General features: G+C 45.7%; 1 protein-coding gene across 2 annotated transcripts in view; it reads right to left on the bottom strand.

Moving 5' to 3' along the window:
- Window positions 1-20,577, bottom strand: part of LOC137594321 (guanine nucleotide-binding protein G(o) subunit alpha) — an 89,574-nt gene extending 68,997 nt beyond the window's left edge. For both annotated transcript variants that reach the window (XM_068313731.1, XM_068313730.1), the window contains exons 1-2: window positions 20,062-20,577; window positions 19,438-19,480 (exon numbers count right to left, since the gene is read on the bottom strand). In XM_068313731.1, the coding sequence (XP_068169832.1) occupies window positions 19,438-19,480; window positions 20,062-20,179 (161 nt within the window). In that variant the 5' untranslated portion in view covers window positions 20,180-20,577. The remainder of the gene's footprint in view (window positions 1-19,437; window positions 19,481-20,061) is intronic.
- Window positions 20,578-21,145: the final 568 nt, after the last annotated feature.

Genomic DNA, 21,145 nt, shown 5'->3' with positions numbered 1-21,145 from the left:
ATTATATCCAACCTTTCATTAGTTTTTGGGAGTAGTGAAAGAACTTTAGTACGGAGTCCTGCAGGGGACAGATCTACAAACTGGAACTAGGGCGATAAAAGTGTTTATTCATATGTGATATGCACATCTTTTAAAATGACAACTAAATTACATAAGTGAGCCCAAGCATAGCTATGAATGAATAGAACCTGCAGTGCAGTACAAAACAGGTATCTTCTATTGTAGCTCGACAATGATGTCCTGATTTATATTCCCTCCTCCATCCTCTCACAAAAGGCTTTCTAAAAATCAGACAGTTATTCTGAAATTCTCTCTTGCCTCCCATCTTTCCTTTCACCACAGAGGTGAAAAGAGGACAAACCTAATTGGATGCTGCAGTAGCTGTGGGTACCGAGTTTGGAGCAGGAGTTAGTGATGAAAATGGAGATTAAACAGCCATTAAGGAGAATCTAAAATATAGAGTTTGGAGTTCTGAAACTAGAGGCGCTCTAGCACATGGAGAGGGTAAAGTTATAAGACGTGGTATAGATCAAACTGTTCTCTGCCGTCATGACAATAATTCATGATGATCAGAAATCAGGTCTAGAACAAGGGCGCTGTGAAAAACACTATTTTCCAGTGTGGGAGGATTGACGGAAGAACATTACATTCTCATTACTGTCTTCCTGGAAAACGTAAGACTATTATCCTCATTAGACTGGGAGACGATGGATAGAAAGAGAGAGCAAGAAAAAGAAAAGATAATCACAAAGAGAGATTAGTGATTTAAAGGTATGTATCAAGTACGTGTGTGTGTGTGTGTGTGTGTGTGTGTGTGTGTGTGTGTGTGTGTGTGTGTGTGTGTGTGTGTGTGTGTGTGTGTGTGTGTGTGTGTGTGTGTGTGTTTGTGTGTGTGTGTGTGTGTGTGTGTGTTGACTGGCCTGCTGACGTGAGTGTTCATGCATGAGAACCTTTTCTCATTACCCACTCTGCAAGCCCTTGTGTCAGCAAAGATGGAGCAGTGAGTATGTGTGTGTGATAGAGAGAGAGAGAGAGAGAGAGAGAGAGAGAGAGAGAGAGAGAGAGAGAGAGAGAGAGAGAGAGAGAGAGAGAGAGAGAGCGCCTCGGTGTGTAACTTCCTGTAGTCTTGGCATTATGTTCACTATGACATGAAATGTAGTTTAGCTTCACACAAAGACAGACTGATGGACCAACGGACTGATGGACCAACGGACTGATGGACCAACGGACTGATGGACCAACGGACTAACAGATTAAAGGACTAATGGACTAACGGACTAACAGACTGATGGACTAACGGACTGATGGACAGTTTAACAATTACATTATCCCATATTTCAGGTTTTCCATCATAGGAAACACAAAGCCCACACACTGCAGTGGACTCAGATGCATCATCGAACTGAGCTCATGGGTTTACATGAACATGACTGCCCATCGGAGAGTCAATAGAAATTGATTGATATTGTTTATATGTAGTTTGCAATATTGTAGTGGATTGTGAACTTGTTTGTCAATGTAGAGAAGACCCAGGCAAACTGTGGCCCAGGGGCCGCATACGGCCCACATGAGGCCAATCATAAATTACAAAAATTAAACACCACAATTTGAAATAGCCTAAAATAAATATTTCCAGTGTTTTATTGTCCTGCGTAGCAACACCAGATATTCAAAACATTTCATTTAGTGCATTTTACAGTGGTAGAAAGCTGAGCAGAATGAAGTTATCGTTGGTGTGGCCCTGACACAATTCAGGTTTCTCATGTGGTCCCATGTAAAAATGAATTGCCCGCCCCTAATTTAGAAAGGCATTGATTTGTTAGGGTATGTTCTTATTGACGTCAGCTTTGATGACGGATCAGTTAAAGGAATACTTGAATCTTGTCGAGAATGTCCTGGAGAGGCAAACAGATTGAGGACTGAATAATGCTCCAAACATCAACCAGCTGTCAACATGTTTGTATATTCTCTTCGAGTTGTTCCCACATTTGGAATTCGAAGTTGATGGACAGTCGAGGACTCAAATCAATTTTATTACTTTGGTGTCAAATCAAGAGACAACAGAAGGTATATCAAAGTAGTTTGCAAGACCAGCTGTCAAACCTGGGTCAGATTTCCAAGATGAAATGATGGGCGATACAAACGAATGAGAAACAGCCACTAATCCGCTGCAACAACGATGAAGTCTATCATTAAAGAAGAGAAGCTAATAAACCTGTTTTTAATACGCAGCAGAGTGTAACCTGATCAAAAACCAGGGGTGCTGAATCATCAGCGTATAAACAACTAAATTACACGACTTCATCCAATCCATCCATCCATCTTCCTCCTCTTATCCGGGGTCAGGTCGCGGGGGCAGCAGCTTAAGCAGGAAGCCCAGACTTCCCTCTCCCTACCCACTTCGTCCAGCTCCTCTGGGAGAATCCCAAGGCGTTCCCAGGCCAGCCGGGAGACATGGTCTCTCCAGCGTGTCCTGGGTCGTCCCCGGGGCCTCCTCCCGGTAGGACGTGCCCGGAACACCTCACCTGGGAGGCGTCCAGGAGGCAACCTAACTAGATGCCCGAGCCACCTCATCTGGCTCCTCTCGATGCGGAGGAGCAGTGGCTCGACTCTGAGTCCCTCCTCATTTCAGCCGCCTGTATCCGGGATCTCGTTCTTTCGGTCACGACCCAGGGCAGGTGAGGGCAGGAACGTAGATTGACCGGTAAATCGAGAGCTTTGCCTTTCGGCTCAGCTCCTTCTTCACCACGACGGACCGATACAGAGTCCGCATCACTGCAGACGCTGCACCGATCCGTCTGTCAATCTCTTGCTCCATCGTACCCTCACTAGTGAGCGAGACCCCGAGATACTTGAACTCCTCCACTTTGGGCAGGATCTCATCCCCAACCCAGAGAGGGCACTCCACCCTTTTCCGACTGAAGACCATGGTCTCAGATTTCGAGGTGCTGATTCTCATCCCAATCGCTTCACACTCGGCTGCGAACCGCTCCAGTGAGAGTTGGAGATCACGGCTTGATGAAGCCAACAGCACCTCGTCATCTGCAAAGAGCAGAGACACAATACTGAGGCCACCAAACCGGACACCCTCAATGCCTTGGCTGCACCTAGAAATTCTGTCCATAAAAGTTATGAACAGAATTGGTGACAAAGGGCAGCCTTGGCGGAGTCCAACCCTCACTGGAAACGAATCCGACTTACTGCCGGCAATGAGGACCAAACTCTGACATTGGTCGTACAGGGACCGAACAGCCCTTATCAAGGAGTTTGGTACCCCATACTCCCGAAGCACCCCCCACAGAACCCCCCGAGGAACACAGTCGAACACCTTCTCCAAGTCCACAAAACACATGTTGACTGGTTGGGCGAACTCCCATGCCCCCTCAAGGACCCTGCGGAGGGTGTAGAGCTGGTCCACTGTTCCACGGCCAGGACGAAAACCACACTGCTCCTCCTGAATCTGAGATTCGACTTCCCGACGGACCCTCCTCTCCAGAACCCCTGAATAGACCTTTCCAGGGAGGCTGAGGAGTTTGATCCCCGTGTAGTTTGAACACACCCTCCGGTCCCAATTCTTAAAAAGGGGGACCACCACCCCAGTCTGCCAATCCAGAGGCACTGTCCCCAACGTCCACGCGATGCTGCAGAGGCGTGTCAACTAGGACAGCCCCACAACATCCAGAGCCTTTAGGAACTCCGGGCGGATCTCATCCACCCCCGGGGCCCTGCCACCGAGGAGCTTTTTAACCACCTCGGTGACCTCAACCCCAGAGATAGGAGAGCCCGTCTCAGAGAACCCAGACTCTGCTTCCTCATGGGAAGGCGTGTCGCCGGAATTGAAGAGGTCTTCGAAGTATTCTCCCCACCGAGTCACAACATCCCGAGTTGAGGTCAGCAGCGCCCCATCCCCACTATATACAGTGTGGATGCTGCACTGCTTCCCCCTCCCGAGACGCCTGATGGTGGACCAGAATTTCCTCGAAGCCGTCTGGAAGTCATCCTCCAAGGCCTCACCGAACTCCTCCCATGCCTGAGTTTTTGCCTCAGCAACAACCAAAGCTGCATTCCGCTTGGCCAGCCGGTACCCATCAGCTGCCTCAGGAGTCCCACACGCCAAAAAGTTCTGATAGTTCTGATAGGACTCCTTCTTCAGCTTGACGGCATCCCTTACCACCAATGTCCACCAACGGGTTCTGGGGTTGGTGCCACGACAGGCACCGACCACCTTACGGCCAAAGCTGCGGTTGGCCGCCTCGACAATGGAGGCGCGGAACATGCTCCACTCAGACTCAATGTCCCCCGCCTCCCCTGGAACGTGGGTGAAGTTCTGCCGGAGGTGGGAGATGAAACTCCTTCTGACAGGGGATTCCGCCAGGCGTTCCCAGCAGACCCTCACAATATGTTTGGGTCTGCCAGGTCGGACCGGCATCTTCCCCCACCATTGGAGCCAACACACCACCAGGTGGTGATCGGTTGACAGCTCCGCCCCTCTCTTCACCCAAGTGTCCAAGACATGCGGCCGCAAGTCTGATGACACGACCACAAAGTCAAGTGCACATATGGACACCCTTATGTCTGAACATGGTGTTCGTTATGGACAGTCCGTGACGAGCACAGAAGTCCAGAAGTCCAATAACTGAACACCACTCGGGTTCTGATCAGGGGGCGCCGTTCCGTTCCAATCACACCCTTCCAAGTCTCACTGTCATTGCCCACGTGAGCATTGAAGTCCCCCAGCAGAACGATGGAGTCCCCAGTGGGAGCGCTCTCCAGCACCCCCTCCAAGGACTCCAAAAAGGGTGGGTACTCTGAACTGCTGTTTGGTGCATAAGCACAAAGTCAGGACCCATCCACCCACCCGAAGGCGGAGGGAGGCTACCCTCTCGTCCACCGGGGTGAACCCCAATGTACAGGTATACTTATAGCCGGGGGGCTATAAGTATACCCACACCTGCTCGGCGTCTCTCACCATGGGCAACTCCAGAGTGGAGGAGAGTCCAACCCCTCTCGAGAGGACTGGTACCAGAGCCCAAGCTGTGTGTGGAGGTGAGCCCGACTATATCTAGTCGGAACTTCTCGACCTCACACACCAGCTCAGGCTCCTTCCCTGCCAGAGAGGTGACATTCCACGTCTCAAGAGCCAGCTTCTGTAGCCGGGGATCGGATCGCCAAGGTCCCCGCCTTCGGCCACCGCCCAGCTCACAATGCACCCGACCCCTTTGGCCCCTCCCACAGGTGGTGAGCCCATGGGAAGACTTCATCCAATCACACTTTGGAATTGGTGGTGAATCAGTCTGACCTGCTTTCACCTACAAGGATGGATGTTCTCATCAGCAAAGATCAGCATCACCAGTTCAGGATCTGACTGATTTCCTCACGATGTTGAATGGTACGTAACATACTGATGTCACATATGGACACACATGTTCTTAGCTTCATGTTAAATGCAATTTCAGTTCTTGGTATGTGTACGCATGGCAGAAATGGCAAAAAAGCTGGAGCAATTTGGAGCAATTTGGAGCTTCATGTCCTTTTATAATTTCATTACCACCAAAAAGTCTAAATATTTTTCTATTGCCATCAGTTATAAGTTCAATAAATCTCGAGCATCACAAACTTAAACTGGAGGTGGACGCAGGTATCCAGGTAACATCACTTCCTTTGTATTCTGGAGGCACTTTTCATCTTTTCATATTCTTCTGCATCCAGTCTAACGACGTGGCTGGAGAGGCTGGAGCTGTTTCCTGATGTGTTTCTTTGGTCTCCGTGTTCACTAACCCAGTACACGCTGCATTCACACTCACACACTTCAGCTATTTGTTCTACTGGGCGACACCAGACAAAGACCGGGCATCCTGATTGGCTGTCATGAAGGGTTTTACCTACTGAATACTGTCAGCTCGCACGTCCTCTTAACAACCGTTAAGATATCCCCCTAGACGGTGCATGTTATGTCCCTACATCACACCTACTCATGTCACACACGCACACACACACACACACCCACACCCACACACACACACACACACACACACACACACACACACACACACACACACGCACACACACACTTGCACAGCCCACAATCCATGTTGTGCAATTGGGTCCTTATCTCTGCTCTGCTTCATTGCTGCTGCTATTAATCCTCACACACATAAACACACACACACACACACACACACACACACACACACACACATACACACACACACACACACACACACACAGAGTCCTGTGTGATTGAGTCTTTATCACCACACCGCTCATCAACTCTGTGGTCATTGTCGACAGAACACTGAGTCATGACAAAGTGCACACTGTCCATCTCCCGTCACCACTGTATGTGTGTGTGTGTGTGTGTGTGTGTGTGTGTGTGTGTGTGTGTGTGCGCACGCACCAGTATGTCTTTGTAGGTGTGAGTAGAACGTTAGAGGTCGTGAGCGAAGGAGAAACGGGTTAAAATGCGGTGGTGACAAAGGGTGTGAGAGAAGAGGAAGATAATCCAAAAGAAGCTATAAATAACAAACAGTGTCAGTAATACAGCCCACATCCTGAAACACACACACACACACACACACACACACACACACACACACACACACACACACACACACACACACACACACACAGTAATAGAGGCATCATCTTCTCTGTCACTCGCCTCCACTTACCGTCACACCCTGAGGTCAAGCAGCACCCTGAGTTCACATTCTCTCTCCGACACCTTCAGGAGCTCAGTTCCTGGTGTCTTTTCACGGTACCAGTACAGAGATAACGGGATGCTCCAGCACTGGGGTCCAACAACGACCTGAGGGACTACTCATTTCTTGATATGAATCCACTCACTCAACAGATCCCAAGCCGGGTTGAGGTGAGATTTGTGTTTTTCTTTCAAATGTCTCATCCTATGTTGGATCTTTCTATCCCACTTCAGTAATTTTCCTGCACCCATCCTTTAAACAGTAAGACTGAATCTCACAAACTTCACAGACTAATTTAACTACATTATTAAACTGATCCTGAACTCATAGTCCTAATTTTAACACAACAATTTCCTTTGAAAACTTTGTGATTCCGTCTTCGACCCAAAACTATTCTGCATAAAAACATCCTTGACACCCTGGGTGAAGGTGTCGTTGGGTGACCCACGCCATCACCAGCTGCCTAAACACCCAAAAGCAGACTTCCATACCTAACCACTGCCCATGAATTCTGGATGACTCTCACTCAAGACTGGAAAGTCTAAATAGTAATTAGACGCAGCCCAACGATTGTGGGGCACTCTGGGGCAGGGAGGGGCCCGTCAGCTGCTGCGTGCCACGGCTGAAACGCATTTAACGGGAAGGAACGGGAGTGTTTAGTTTGTCTTCAGGTCTGGAGCTATCATGAGGTCAGAGCACCACTAAAGCCCCGCCCACTCCCTCATGGGTACTTCCTGTTCTCTGCTCCTTAGCACAAAGCACACCAAATAAACATGGTGAAGTTCTCACGACAACTGCAGCCCCATCGTCATGACGATTTGCATTAATTGATCGGTATATTTGGTTTGGGGATCTTGCGAGGGTGGGGTCCGTCCTCCTGGGGGGTCATGTGCTGATAGAGACTTGTTGTGCCAAGGGACACGGCCTGCTTCTGACTGGTGCAGCTGCACACATGCATGTAGAGCAGGCAGACAGGAGGGCAGAATAATTACAGTTCAGCATTACATCTGGGGAGACCTCATTAAATCTGTCTGCCATTATCTCTCAGCCTTACCGTCACATGTTATCTCTCTCCGCGTCTCTCTGCCAAGTCCTCTTCCCTGACTTCAGAGAGGAGGGGGCCCCGTCTCTCTGAATTCTCCCTGCCTCACATCATACTGGTTCCTCGTCAGTTTCACCCACTCACCGCCATTTCTTCTGGCTCTTCTTCTCACTCCTTCTCACTAATGATTCCTTCTTCCTTTTCATTCTCTCCTCTGACCGTTTCTTTTGCATTTGCAATAAATTATTAATTAATAAAACACACTTACGCACCCTTTCTTCCTCCCCTGTGACTTATCTCTACAGGGAAGCTGAAATGCACACACACACACACACACACACACACACACACACACACACACACACACACACACACACACACACACACAGGTTATCACCAGGTAAAGCTCAGGGTGACGGCTGCAGCACCAGAGCTGTTGTCTCATTAACAGTTCTCTAACAACAGCTGCTCGGAGTCACACCCTAAAATCTTGCTCTGCATCCTTTTAATTCAGCCATCGTTTGTGAGTTTCTCGAATTATTTCGCTGACATTTAACATCTTTCACACTGCCTCAAAAACTACACAGCAGCATGCGGCGGGAAGTGTTTTTCCTGACCGACCGTCATGACATCTGCTCAGATCCACGGCTGTACGAAGTTAATGACTTGCGACCATTTCATAAACACGATTTTGGCTCCACTGTACTTTAACTTCGGGGTGTACGTCTCTCAGGTTGGTTCTTGACTCTTCAATCTGCTTAACTGTGAAAGATTCCAGTTTGCAATGAATTCTGGAATCACTGGAATAGAGTTCACCAATACTACATTTTCATTCTAAAGTTAAATGAAGATAAGCCAACAAAACGTCTTGGTTCTGTCTCCAAACCAATCAACACGTCGGCCTCTAAGTTCAGACACAAGCGCCAGAATGTTACAAAATCAAGCCCTCGTTGGGGAGTCAAACAGATCTAGAGATATCTGTTGAAGGGGACATGGGGGGAACAACCAATGGGAGTCTTTGACTGTAGGTTTGACCCTAAATAAGGGATGAATTATAAATCTATCTTAAATAAAGCACCAATCCTCCAGCTGCTAAGTGTTAGACAATGGAAGAACAACAACTTTTCACATTTACAAGACAGGTTTGCAGAACACAAATACAGCATCTATAACCCGACCGGTCAAGGAGGATGACCACCCTCCAGAGTCTGGGTCCTGCCCGGAGTTTCTTCCTCAATGAGGGAGTTTTTCTCTTATGCGCTGGAGGGTTCTGTTCGGTTTCTCTGTCTGTTAATGCGCTTTGAAATGTCTGCTGGTGTGATAAAGCGCTATATAAATAAAGGTTGATTGATGAATTGAAATACAACATCCACTCAGGGAATGCTAACGATCCCTGGCTACACAAAACCGGACTTTCATTCCACAAAACAAGTCAAATTTTGACCCTTTTGAATTGTGCACATCTTGGCCTCATGTTGAAAAGTTGACAGAAAGACGGGAAATTAATCAAAGGAAATTCCCTACCAATACAAAATTACATATACTATATCCCAGTAGGGGCTTTGATTTCAAGAGGGTTTGACTTCCAGGTGCAGTAATTCTTGACTCTGAAACACAATGGTGTTTTTAAAGCCACATGCAGTCATAGTAAAAAAGGTATTTGAATTGTGACAAAAAAAACTTCTTTGAAACCTACATTTGTTGAGCCGTGATAATTTGGTATTCACTATTCGCTTGTAGGACAGATATTTGCACAATCATGGTGTTGTCCAAATCGTCTCTGTTGCCGGTAGACTTCAGAGGGAAGGAAAACAGGTCCAAACTATGTAGAGGTGAGTTTTGAGCTGAACAGAATGCAGGCTTCCGCACAGTTACATAGAATTAGTGACCAGTTCTCTGCAGGCCAGTTGTTCCAGTACAGTTATAGTAAGCTGCTGTTCCAAGAGCTGTTGATAATATCAATATAACAGCCAGGATAAGTCAACAAGTGCTCCGTTACAGGTAATTTGAGTCATTGATAAAGGTCATTGATAAAGGTAATGGAGTCAGGATGTAGGAAAGGAGGAGAGCCAGAGATGTAGAGCTACAGGTTGTCCCAGATACAAGGTTGAAATTTAATTATTCAGCTTCTCTGTCATCCCTTGTGTCAATATTAATTACGTTGAGGGATTCATAGCGAGGACATTCCAGTCGTCAGGTGGAAACAGAGACAGAGCTGTCCTGACTGAAGCCTGGCAGCAAAAAAAAGTGTAACTACCAATAATTTTATGTGAAATCTGGATTTCCACTTCTTGGGTTCAATCCTGGCAGTATATTTCATTTTTAATGTACTTTTTAAAGAAACCTTTTAAGATACTGAAGCCCAAACTGCTCCCAGTGATAGTTCCACTGGTGGGGGAGTGATGGTGTGAAGGGTTAACGCTCCAAAGAGCAAGTGGTGCCTGGTGCCAATTGATCAATGTTAGGGTGGGGGGGTATTTTTATTGGAAAGCACTTGGGGTAGTTAGACAAGGAAAGAGGTATATTAGTAAAAATCATTTACCATGTTTCACATAGAACACGTACTGCACCTACCTGCATAATAGTTTGGTGAAACTTTAGTGAAACCTGTAGCAGTTCTACACACACACACACACACACACACACACACACACACACACACACACACTGGTACCCACCCTGTACTAGTTTAAAATCACTAGTGTTTTTGAAAATTGTAATTGTACTACAAATGAAAGAAAAAATAGTTCCACTAGATTTAAATTCTATGTGCTCAGATGTAACTAAATTATAATGATCACATGTTTTACTTCATTTGTTTTTGTTGATCACAGTCAGTTCCACATGAATATATAAATGTGTGTGAGTTGGATGAGATTAGATGGATAGGTTTTGGTGATGGTGAATGCGCTCCGGTTGTGGCCGGTCCAGCCACCTCGTCATCAGCTGACTTCATATCAGCCCAATGCGGTCACTGGAACAGGAGTCCTTTGTCTGGCAGTGCACTGAGCCCACATTAAGTCTTCCAAATACATTGATCAAAAAATAAAACGCATACACAACCACATGAACATATCCACAGGAAATACACACACACACACACACACACACAACTTCCTCCTACAAAGGACCTTTGTTTTTATAAGAAGCAGGATTAGCACGCGGACCACACACACACACACACACACACACACACACACACACACACACACACACACACACACAGCGCACCATGTCCTCACACAACAGAGAGGTGGCTGAAAGCAAAAGCACCCTCCATTGTGATAAAAGAAGAATCAGAGCAGGAGAGGAACAGACAATGAACTCAACACGTCTGGCGTGTCACCACTGGAGCTACAATAGCTGATAAATCAACTGTTTCGTCAAAACAAACTATATGGATAATTGATCAAAAAGTCAATGTCTGCTAACTGAAAACCCCCTCACTCACATTTATACTGAATTTATAAGGAATGGTTTGGGATCGTTGGTCTGACTTAAAAGCAAGCCCTTTGAATTCTGGGTAATTGTGATGAAAAGTGCGATTTTAGGACATTATGTGATGATTCACAGATGAATAATTAATTGAATAAAAAATGGAAAAATAAAGATTGTAGTAATCAATAATGATTAATTGCTACAGTTATTGTAGCCCCAATGCATTGGGGGGGGGGGTGTACCCCACATCTCACCCATAGCCAACCGACAACTGGCTGTAGACAAGACGATTATGGTGGCGTCATCTACAAGAAAATGGATGGATGGATGGATGGATGGATGGATGGATGGGTGGATGGATGGATGGGTAGATGGATGGATGGATGGATGGGAAGATGGCTGGATGGATGGATGGATGGATGGATGGGTGGATGGATAGATGGATGGGTGGATGGATGGGTGGATGGATGGATGGATGGATGGGTGGATGGATGGATGGATGGATGGATGGATGGATGGATGGATGGGTGGATGGATGGATGGATGGATGGGTGGATGGATGGATGGATGGATGGATGGATGGATGGATGGGTGGATGGATAGATGAGCTTCACAAAGAGCGGGAGGATTAAACACAGGTCTGTGGGGGTTTCTTCTTAAATATTACTGATTGAATAATCGTAATATCAGCATATAACCGGTCAATGCAGATGATCGCCCACCAGAGTCTGGGTCCTGCCCGGAGTTTCTTCCTCAATGGGGGAGTTTTTCCCCGACGCTGTCTCTTATGCTTGCTCTGGAAGCAAGCATTGGGTTTCTGTCTGTTAAAGCGCTTTGGACGTGATTAAGTGCTATGTAAATAAGTTGATTGATTGATATAGCAGGCAGTTTGAACACGTACAAATAAAGTTCGTAGTTCAATAAGACCAGCCCAGCATCTGAAGGAAGAGGGTAGACTGAGAGGTTGTGTTTGTCCATGTCAGTAGGCTACATGTCTGGTTTGTCAGTAATATGAAGCTAAGTAGCTAACTGGCTAACTAGTAGTGAGAGGACATCAATGATGAGAAGATTTCAGTTTCTGTCTCATCAGTAATGTAGTCATTTGATTGATCAATTAGTTTTTAGTGACATGATTATTCTCTGGGTTTCTTCTAAACTCGGTAATAATGGCGAAGTGCCTGCAAATGTTGCTTTTGATTTGCCACCCAGTAAACATGTAGCCCTCTACCTACTGTTACTACCTGCTGTTCAGCGTGGCGACCAGTAGGTAGTGCTGTTGCAGTTCGGGTTTGAATACTTTTTGTGCAGAGTTTGTAAGTTCTCTCTGGATTCTCCGGCTTCCTCATACCTAAAAGCATGACGTTTAGGAGGATTGGTCATTTCAGAATAGCGTGTAGGTGTGAGTGCGTACGTGAAAGGTTGCTTGTCTTTGGTGTGGCTTTGCCGTGCACCGGTGGTGCGCCTGTAACTTTGTGCCCCTAATATTCTCACTGGAATAGGCTCCAGCAGCACCTGTGATCACAAAAAGCGGAAGAAGCTAGAATGTAGGATGAATCTAGAATCACCATCTGAGGTCATTTAAATGTCACTACCACTCTAATTAAGAAAGTACTATTCACTAAGACTTAAAAAGACACAATAGTAGAATATAAAAGAAACATAATAAAATAAAAAACTGTAATATCATAATGTAACTTACCTTAAGAGTAAAGGAAGAGGACGAGGGAAGAGTTATTGCTGTTGAGAGGCAGATCACTGGCATATGCTTCTTGCTACTACCACTAGCACTAACCTTTGCTTTATTGGCCATGATGAACAGAAAAGCATCCAAAACATTACAAACCTGACACTCTGAGATGCTTACAGAGATACGTACAAGGACAAGATGGGGGGCACGAGTGTTGGAGATGTGTGAGGTCAACAGGGGTTGCAGCAGAAAGGGGAACTACAGGAGTCGGATTGGCGTCGCGCAGTTGTTGGCAAGTCCAATTTTTAAGTCAAATGTTAGTATCTTTAGGAATACCTGTATTAACACATCAGCTCCTGCACTGGTCTACAATACCTCTAAATGTTTTGGTCTTCTGATCTAGAATCACACTGATGAACATTCACACCACAAACATCAGGACATAGTAAATGCAAGCAGCATCGAAACAGTAGGGGTAGCGTCCAAACGAACTAATGTTCAACATGCTGTTAGTGTGCATCTAAAGCACATGTGTCAGATTCAAGGCCCGGGGGCCAAATGTGGCCCGCCACATTTTGTGTGGCACATCAGAGTGTCAAAAAATAAATAGGTTTAAAGTGTGCTTTGAGCAAAACTACATTTCCCACAATGCAGTAATCCAGCCCATTTGAACTCTGACTAAAGGTTGTGAACAAAGTTAACTTCCTAACTTGTGAGTGATGTCATTTTTCTTTATTGATTGATAGTTTGATCCTTGATTGATGGAGTTCTGTGGGTTTAATAACCCGCAAATGAAAAGGATTTATTTTAGAACAGAGAAACAAACAAACATGTTTTTTCTGTCTAACTGTAATGTTTGGAACTAGAATCAGTCAGAAATTCAGTTATTTAACATTAAGGAGTAGTTACATTTAGTTACATTACACTGAGTTACATTTAGTTAGATTTATTAGTTACATTAAGGAGTAGTTACATTTAGTTACATTACACTGAGTTACATTTAGTTACATTTATTAGTTACATTAAGGAGTAGTTACATTTAGTTACATTACACTGAGTTACATTTAGTTACATTTATTAGTTACATTAAGTAGTTACATTTAGTTACATTACACTGAGTTACATTTAGTTACATTTATTAGTTACATTAAGGAGTAGTTACATTTAGTTACATTACACTGAGTTACATTTAGTTACATTTATTACATTAAGGAGTAGTTACATTTAGTTACATTACACTGAGTTACATTTAGTTACATTTATTAGTTACATTAAGTAGTTACATTTAGTTACATTACACTGAGTTACATTTAGTTACATTTATTAGTTACATTAAGGAGTAGTTACATTTAGTTACATTACACTGAGTTACATTTAGTTACATTTATTAGTTACATTAAGGAGTAGTTACATTTAGTTACATTACACTGAGTTACATTTAGTTACATTTATTAGTTACATTAAGGAGTAGTTACATTTAGTTACATTACACTGAGTTACATTTAGTTACATTTATTAGTTACATTAAGAGTAGTTACATTTAGTTACATTACACTGAGTTACATTTAGTTACATTTATTAGTTACATTAAGGAGTAGTTACATTTAGTTACATTACACTGAGTTACATTTAGTTACCTTTATTAGTTACATCTGGCCCTTATGCTGATGTGGCCCTCGGTGAAGATGAGTTTGACACCCTTGATGTAAAGGATTTCTCTCTGTTATTTATAAAACACAAACGTAACTGAAACACTAATGAAACATCGTGTTGCCGTTAACTCACATCTCACTGAGGCAGCCAATCCCACCATTCCATTGACAAACTCATCCACAGCCACATTGTCCCAATGGATGGCCAGCTTGCTAAAGGACTGTCTTAGACAGCACGCTGCAGACTGACAGTATACATCCCACTTCCATGTGCCATTCTATTTTCTCTCCTTGTGTCTGATCATCGCTGGAAGAGGAAGACTAATAATTATCACGGACAACAGAGTCCAGGACAGAAGTCAAAGCACTCTGTCCTCTACAGACCCATTCTCGTCTCCTTTCCTCACTTCATCCAGCTTTCTTAATAAGTGAGAATATGTTCTTTCACTTGCCAGTCTCTCTCGCTCAAAATAGCTCCCCTTCTCTCCTCCTTCCTCCCCCAACCACATTTACACTGATCCTGCCTTTACCCTCTTCACTCCTCTCCTGTTTCCTTTCAGGCTTCCACATCAATTGAATTTTCCTACTTAGTGTCTCCTGCTGAGTCCCTGTCACTCTTTTTTTTCTCTCTTCTCACTTCATTCTTCATCACTTCTCTCCATCTTAACCACTTTCATGTTCAGTGCTTCATACACCAACTTCCAGACTGCTCCCCTCTTCCTTTCTATCTCTCCTTTTAATTCCTGCAGCATCTCTAAGCCCCCTTAACCTCTCCCCCTCATCCATTCTGCACAAACACCACCTTTTTCCTCCATCTTCCTCCCCTCCCCCTTTCATTCTCCTCTTCTGAGGCTTAAACCTAATTATCTCCTGTTGTAGAGAAGCCACACTCACACAGTGGGAAAAGCCTGTGGGAAACAGAGCAGCCGTGGGGGACGGACAGCGTTTGTTCTCCCTTCAGCCAGTCGCCTCCGATCATGTCAGTGTGGCACAAACACACACAGATCGTAAAAGAGTAAACTACCAATCAAGGACAATAAGAGTGACAAGACCTGAATATTCTTCACACAGAAACCTCGTTTGTGTACAGTCAGTCTCTGTTCAAAATGTGCTTTATGAGACAAACAGGAGACCTGGACTGCTACTATTCAGCACCTGTACACCGCATTAATCCCACCATGTCCTCCATCTAGTAGCTAATACAGAGTCGTATGGGTTGCAGACTGTTAATGATTGAAAGAGATAGTACCTGGAGATGTAATCAGGTATGAAAATGTGTCCTCTAGCTATCAGCGAGAACAGATAAGTCATAAAGTCTAACTATGGTCTGTTTTTTAAAGGTGCTGTGTGTAGCCAGAGGGCTGGCGCTGTACTGTCTCCAATGTAAACCCAACGGAGGGACCACAAAGTCAGGAACAAATAGTCTGACTGTTGATCGTTGAGGATAACAATATGGGATCTTATATTTCTCACAATGCGACTACAGATAGCATCAATAGCATCGCTCAGGCTCCGCCTCCATCGACCCTCAGCCAGAAACGATTTGTCGCAATCGATTACGTGATCGTTAAATAAAATTTTTCTTACTCTGACCAATACAGAAAATAAATCACAAGTGCCTGAAACATGGACACAACTCTGTACAGAATGCCGTGTGCTCAAGTTGTCTTTACATAAACTCTTCCGTTGTGGAACACGCCAGCGGCCTTCTTGACCCCTAAAAAAACTGACGCAATAAAGGAGAATCAGAACCAGAAATGTTCAAACCACAGACGCCTGAACCTGCTTCCAGATTTATTGATACGTCAGGTGTGTGTCAGCTGGACAAATCCAGATTTGAATTGGGTTTTCTAACATTTGGCTTTTATTTAACCAGTATCTGGTTTCTGAGGTTAAATATCTATTTCTATAATGTTGTTATTGATAATCAAATCCCTTATCACAATATCAACCAATGAAAAATCCCCTATTGGCTGTCCTCTACCTCTAGTCTCTTCCTCCCAGTGTGCTACTCAGCGGCTACCTTCTGCTCAATTATATGGGAATATTACTGCATTAAGTGATTTTCCTCACACATAGTGAACGCTGCTGGAGAGGTCAGCGTGCCAGCTGGGCAGAGAGAGGACCTTTGCACACGTCTAAACACACGAGTACGCCCAGGCCTCGCAAACAGATGGTGTGGTCCACAGCTCCACGCGGGGGTACAGATATGTTGTTCACACATGACCAGGGCCCTGGTGCCGGCCCAACGTGTGCGCGTACACACCGCCAGGCTAAACACCCCCTTTACCATCCCTTTCTTTCTGCACAGTCATGACTTTTCTCCCTTTGCTTTGTCATTCCTCATGTTCCTGCTCTTCTAAGTGCACTTCTACGTTACTGTGCTGTGGATTCACACCCTGATATAGCACTCATCCATAAAACTGTAGTGCACTCTGTTTTATGTCTCATGCACACACACACACACACACACACACACACACACACACACACACACACACACACACACACACACACACACACACACACACACACACACACACACACACACACACACACACACACACACACGGGTGCACCTGTGCTCTCCACAGAGATATTATCAGTGCTTTGTCATGGCTTTTTGTCCCTCTGTGATTTCATCATCTCACAAACCAATAATCAGTGTTTCAAGGAGGACACAACACGTACTGTCTGGAAAAATTGGGTACATTTTAGGTCAATCCCTTTAACAGCCAACAGAACAGACTAGCAGTGTTGAAGGGGGCCCACAGATGCAGTATTTTTCCACTGTATTGTGCAGAGTGCTAATAGACTCCTTACTTCCACCGGCTGAGATCACATGGACGGCTGCAGCACACACTGCAGCTCCACGTACTCACTCCATACAATTTAAATCTAATCCACTCATCTCTGTTCCCCTCTGAAGAACACACACACACACACACACACACACACACACACACACAATCGGTCACTTGAGCACACCCCAGATGTTAAAAGCCCTGTGAAGGGAAACGCAGCGAGGGCTTTCTGCTCCTCTAATGCGCCTCCGGAAATAGCAGAGTGTCTGTGGAGGGAAGCGTCGGCCCGACTCGCAGGGCGCTGTCTGCTCCTCAGATGGTCGCTGCAAATAAATTCACCTTCTACACGGCAGCAGTCAGTCCTTCATGGTCAACACTCCGACTGACGGATCATCTGTTGGAGTGAAGTCAGGATTCTCAAGCGATGGGGGGAGGATTCGTCACGTCCCCTAAATATGATCCAATCAATTCATTCCCAAGAAATATTAGGAAGTAGTAATTACCTCCAATTACTGCATTTCTGCAATATAGACCACAACACATGGAGCAGCACCAGCCCATATTAGCATTCATTAGCATCACTCAAAGTCATACAAATGTTTGCTTTACAGTCCAGTGCTCCAAAGGACGCGTCCTCCTGTATACTGAATGGAGCCGGGGGGCACACGGGTCAGTGGGGGGGTGGACGTGCTCTGCTGCTGGACTGACCATTAACGGCCCGTCTGGAGCCACTGGATCATGTCCTTATGTGATATGTCACTATATGACCACAGCCAGAGCCTATTATCGGCTAAACGCCCTCACACAGCGGAGGAGATTGAAAGAAAAAAACATATGTCACGACGGGATTATAGATCCATGGAGGGGGGGTGAACTGGGGAGGACTACAGCACTGACATTACAAAGAGAACTACTGGAAATCCTGCTGATAAAATAACAGGATTACTGCAATGACAGCATAAATACGACGCTGTTAGAGCATCAGACGTGTGTGAGGACCTCAGTGTGAACACACACGAGCATGGGTGGGGTCAAAGGTTACTGTCATGATGCAGGAGATTAATTAAACCACAGGACAACATGCTGGTGTTTTAACTTCACACACATGCAAAAGGTCACGTATTATTGCCAATAGTATATATATACTGTATATATCTATACAAGGCTGTATTACTGGCTGGCAACTGATTGTGTCACAACAGTTAGCTCTATAAGAACTAGACAATTCTTTTGTTTGAATTTTATTTTACCTGGAATTGCGCCTACCTTGCCAAACCAGAAGCTATAGCAAAATATTAAAATACGAAACACACGACACACAAACGTCCAGACTGAAGAATGACTGTTCAGGTACAGCAGCTACACCCCTTAACTTTGGACGTAGCTTCATCGTTCTATTTGAGTCCAGTTTTGTAAATTGTGTGAAAAGCAGTTCCTCACAAATATGTCACCAAGTTGGAGGTGCATGCTGGGGATTCCCAGAGCATGGAGTGAAGTAAGACTGGTAACAGACCAGTAAGACACTGTCATGTACCTGTGGAACACCTCAGCACCGACTACGTGAACGCAGACATCAGAAACCATCACACCGTGTAGGAGGACAGCTGAGCTGATCCTGAAGTCGTGGTCAGTGTCCTGGTTTTACATAAACCAGTGAGACTGGGTTGGGTCTGACCAACACCTCAATCCAAAGCAACCATCAAGGAACAAAAGCAGCAACCTTCAGTTCAGAAACAAAGGTAGAGCATGAAGAACCATCTACAGGCAACATGAAACCGCTTCTGAAGTATTTCCACACATGCAGCTACATTAATATTCGTTCCAGATAAACGACAGTTTGGAACATCAGATGTTTGACAGCTGGTGTTTCAGGTCAGTCAGCTGCACCATGTCTCCAAATCCAGGTGCGATCAAGATACAAGCTCATGTTCACGTCAGGGTGTATGTGTAACATATTGATGCATGTGTGTGTGTGTGTGTGTGTGTGTGTGTGTGTGTGTGTGTGTGTGTGTGTGTGTGTGTGTGTGTGCATTAAGCATCTGAAAGACTAGGAGGAAAGAAGGACAAAAACCTGCACTATAGAATTATTAGACCGTGCTTATTGGAGACTTACTTCATCTGTTTGACGATGGTGCTTTTCCCTGACTCTCCAGCCCCTGGGGGAGAAGAGACAAGACAATGTAAACAGGGTTATGTGTGTGTGTGTGTGTGTGTGTGTGTGTGTGTGTGTGTGTGTGTGTGTGTGTGTGTGTGTGTGTGTGTGTGTGTGGGAGAGAGAGAGACAGAGATGGTGAAAGAGAAAGAGGAGAGGATGGGGGTGGGAGAAAGTGAGAATCAGCCTCTTTAAAGCCGTAAGTGAATCAGAACAGCAGTGGGGTGGAGATTAAAAGATGGAGGAAGTGGCTGCACCCTTTCTTCCTGATGCTCCTCCATCCCTCCGTCGCCCAGCTGTTTCCTGAGACGGAAACGGATCAAATACTACCAGGCCACAATCAATCAATCAATCAATCAATCAATCAATGGATTAATCAATCCCCCACCCGACACCACTGAACCAACCATTTTTGACAACCATCTGCCTCCATGAGACCGAACCAGCACACAGCTGATGGGTCGGGTCCTGCTGGGGCAGGTGGCTGCAGAGTGACGTCATAACCAGATGGGGGTGGTTAGGTCAGTTTGAGGGTGTATGTTCGGTGACTGGCCCCCCGGGGCCCCCGGGCCGGGCTCCTCTTACCCAGCAGCAGCAGCTTGACATCCTTGGCCGCGGTCAGGCCGTCCTCCTTCAGGTTCTTCTCGATGGCCTTGCTGCGGTCCAGAGCCGCCCTCTCCTCCGCGCTCAGAGTACATCCCATGGCGAGAGAGCACAGCGTGATGGCCTCACCGGCACCGGGAACGACCGGCAGGAAGGTGGCTTCAGGGGAACGTCGGCTGGTCGCGTCGGGGTGAAGGTCCCTCTGTCTCCGCTCCCTCTCTCTCTCTCACACCGGGATTCGGTCCCGTTACTGCATTTAAATGGAGGATCCGCTCGGTTCGACCGGAACGACTCTGGAACCACCGCAGCCGTGATGCTCAACCCGGTCCGGATCCCTTCTCTCTTCGTCCGTCGGTAAATCACGGTACCGGTCTGTCCTGCTCCGGGCGGCGGCGGTCGTGTTACTGGGCGGCGGACAGCAGCGCTCGCATCGTTCGGTTCCTTCCTGCGTTTGGCTCCTCCCGGCGGCGGGTGCTCGGTCTGTAGCGCTGCAGCTGCGGTGGCTCCGGGTGGGACTCCGAGCTCCGCTCGTTCATTCGTTCATAGCAGGCTGGTGACGTCACAGCTGTTGGAGAGGCGCGTGAGAACCCCCAATGGCGCCGCCTGGCGGTGGAGTTAGGAAGTGTCATCCTGCAACGTAACACTGTACCTGAAAACGTCACGAAATTAACATAAAACTAACAAGAGAACATTAAGTTCGCGTTCAGAAATGTATTTAGATAAACATATTCTCATTTACGTTTGGTTAAATGTCAGGAAGAAGTCACTGTTTAGGATCCGGGTGTATTATTGGAAGTTCAAAATTAAACAAAAGTTTCGGTGGCATTTTTATTTTTTTTATGATCGATGGGGATCTTGGCCAAACAAAATATATCATAAGTCACGATGTGTTCCCTCACAGCGGAAGTGACGCAATCTTAGGCATCAGGGTGAATCCATGTCAGCGCTATTATATAAATATACAGCTAGCGACAGTATAACAAGCCAACATTGTCGCACTTATTTATCAAGAAAATCATCTGAAATCATTTTTTATATTATGATTATGATTAGTATATAAATAATC

Source organism: Antennarius striatus, chromosome 4 (genome assembly GCF_040054535.1).
Source record: "Antennarius striatus isolate MH-2024 chromosome 4, ASM4005453v1, whole genome shotgun sequence".
Classification (NCBI taxonomy): domain Eukaryota; kingdom Metazoa; phylum Chordata; class Actinopteri; order Lophiiformes; family Antennariidae; genus Antennarius; species Antennarius striatus.
This window is presented reverse-complemented; position numbering and strand designations above follow the sequence as displayed.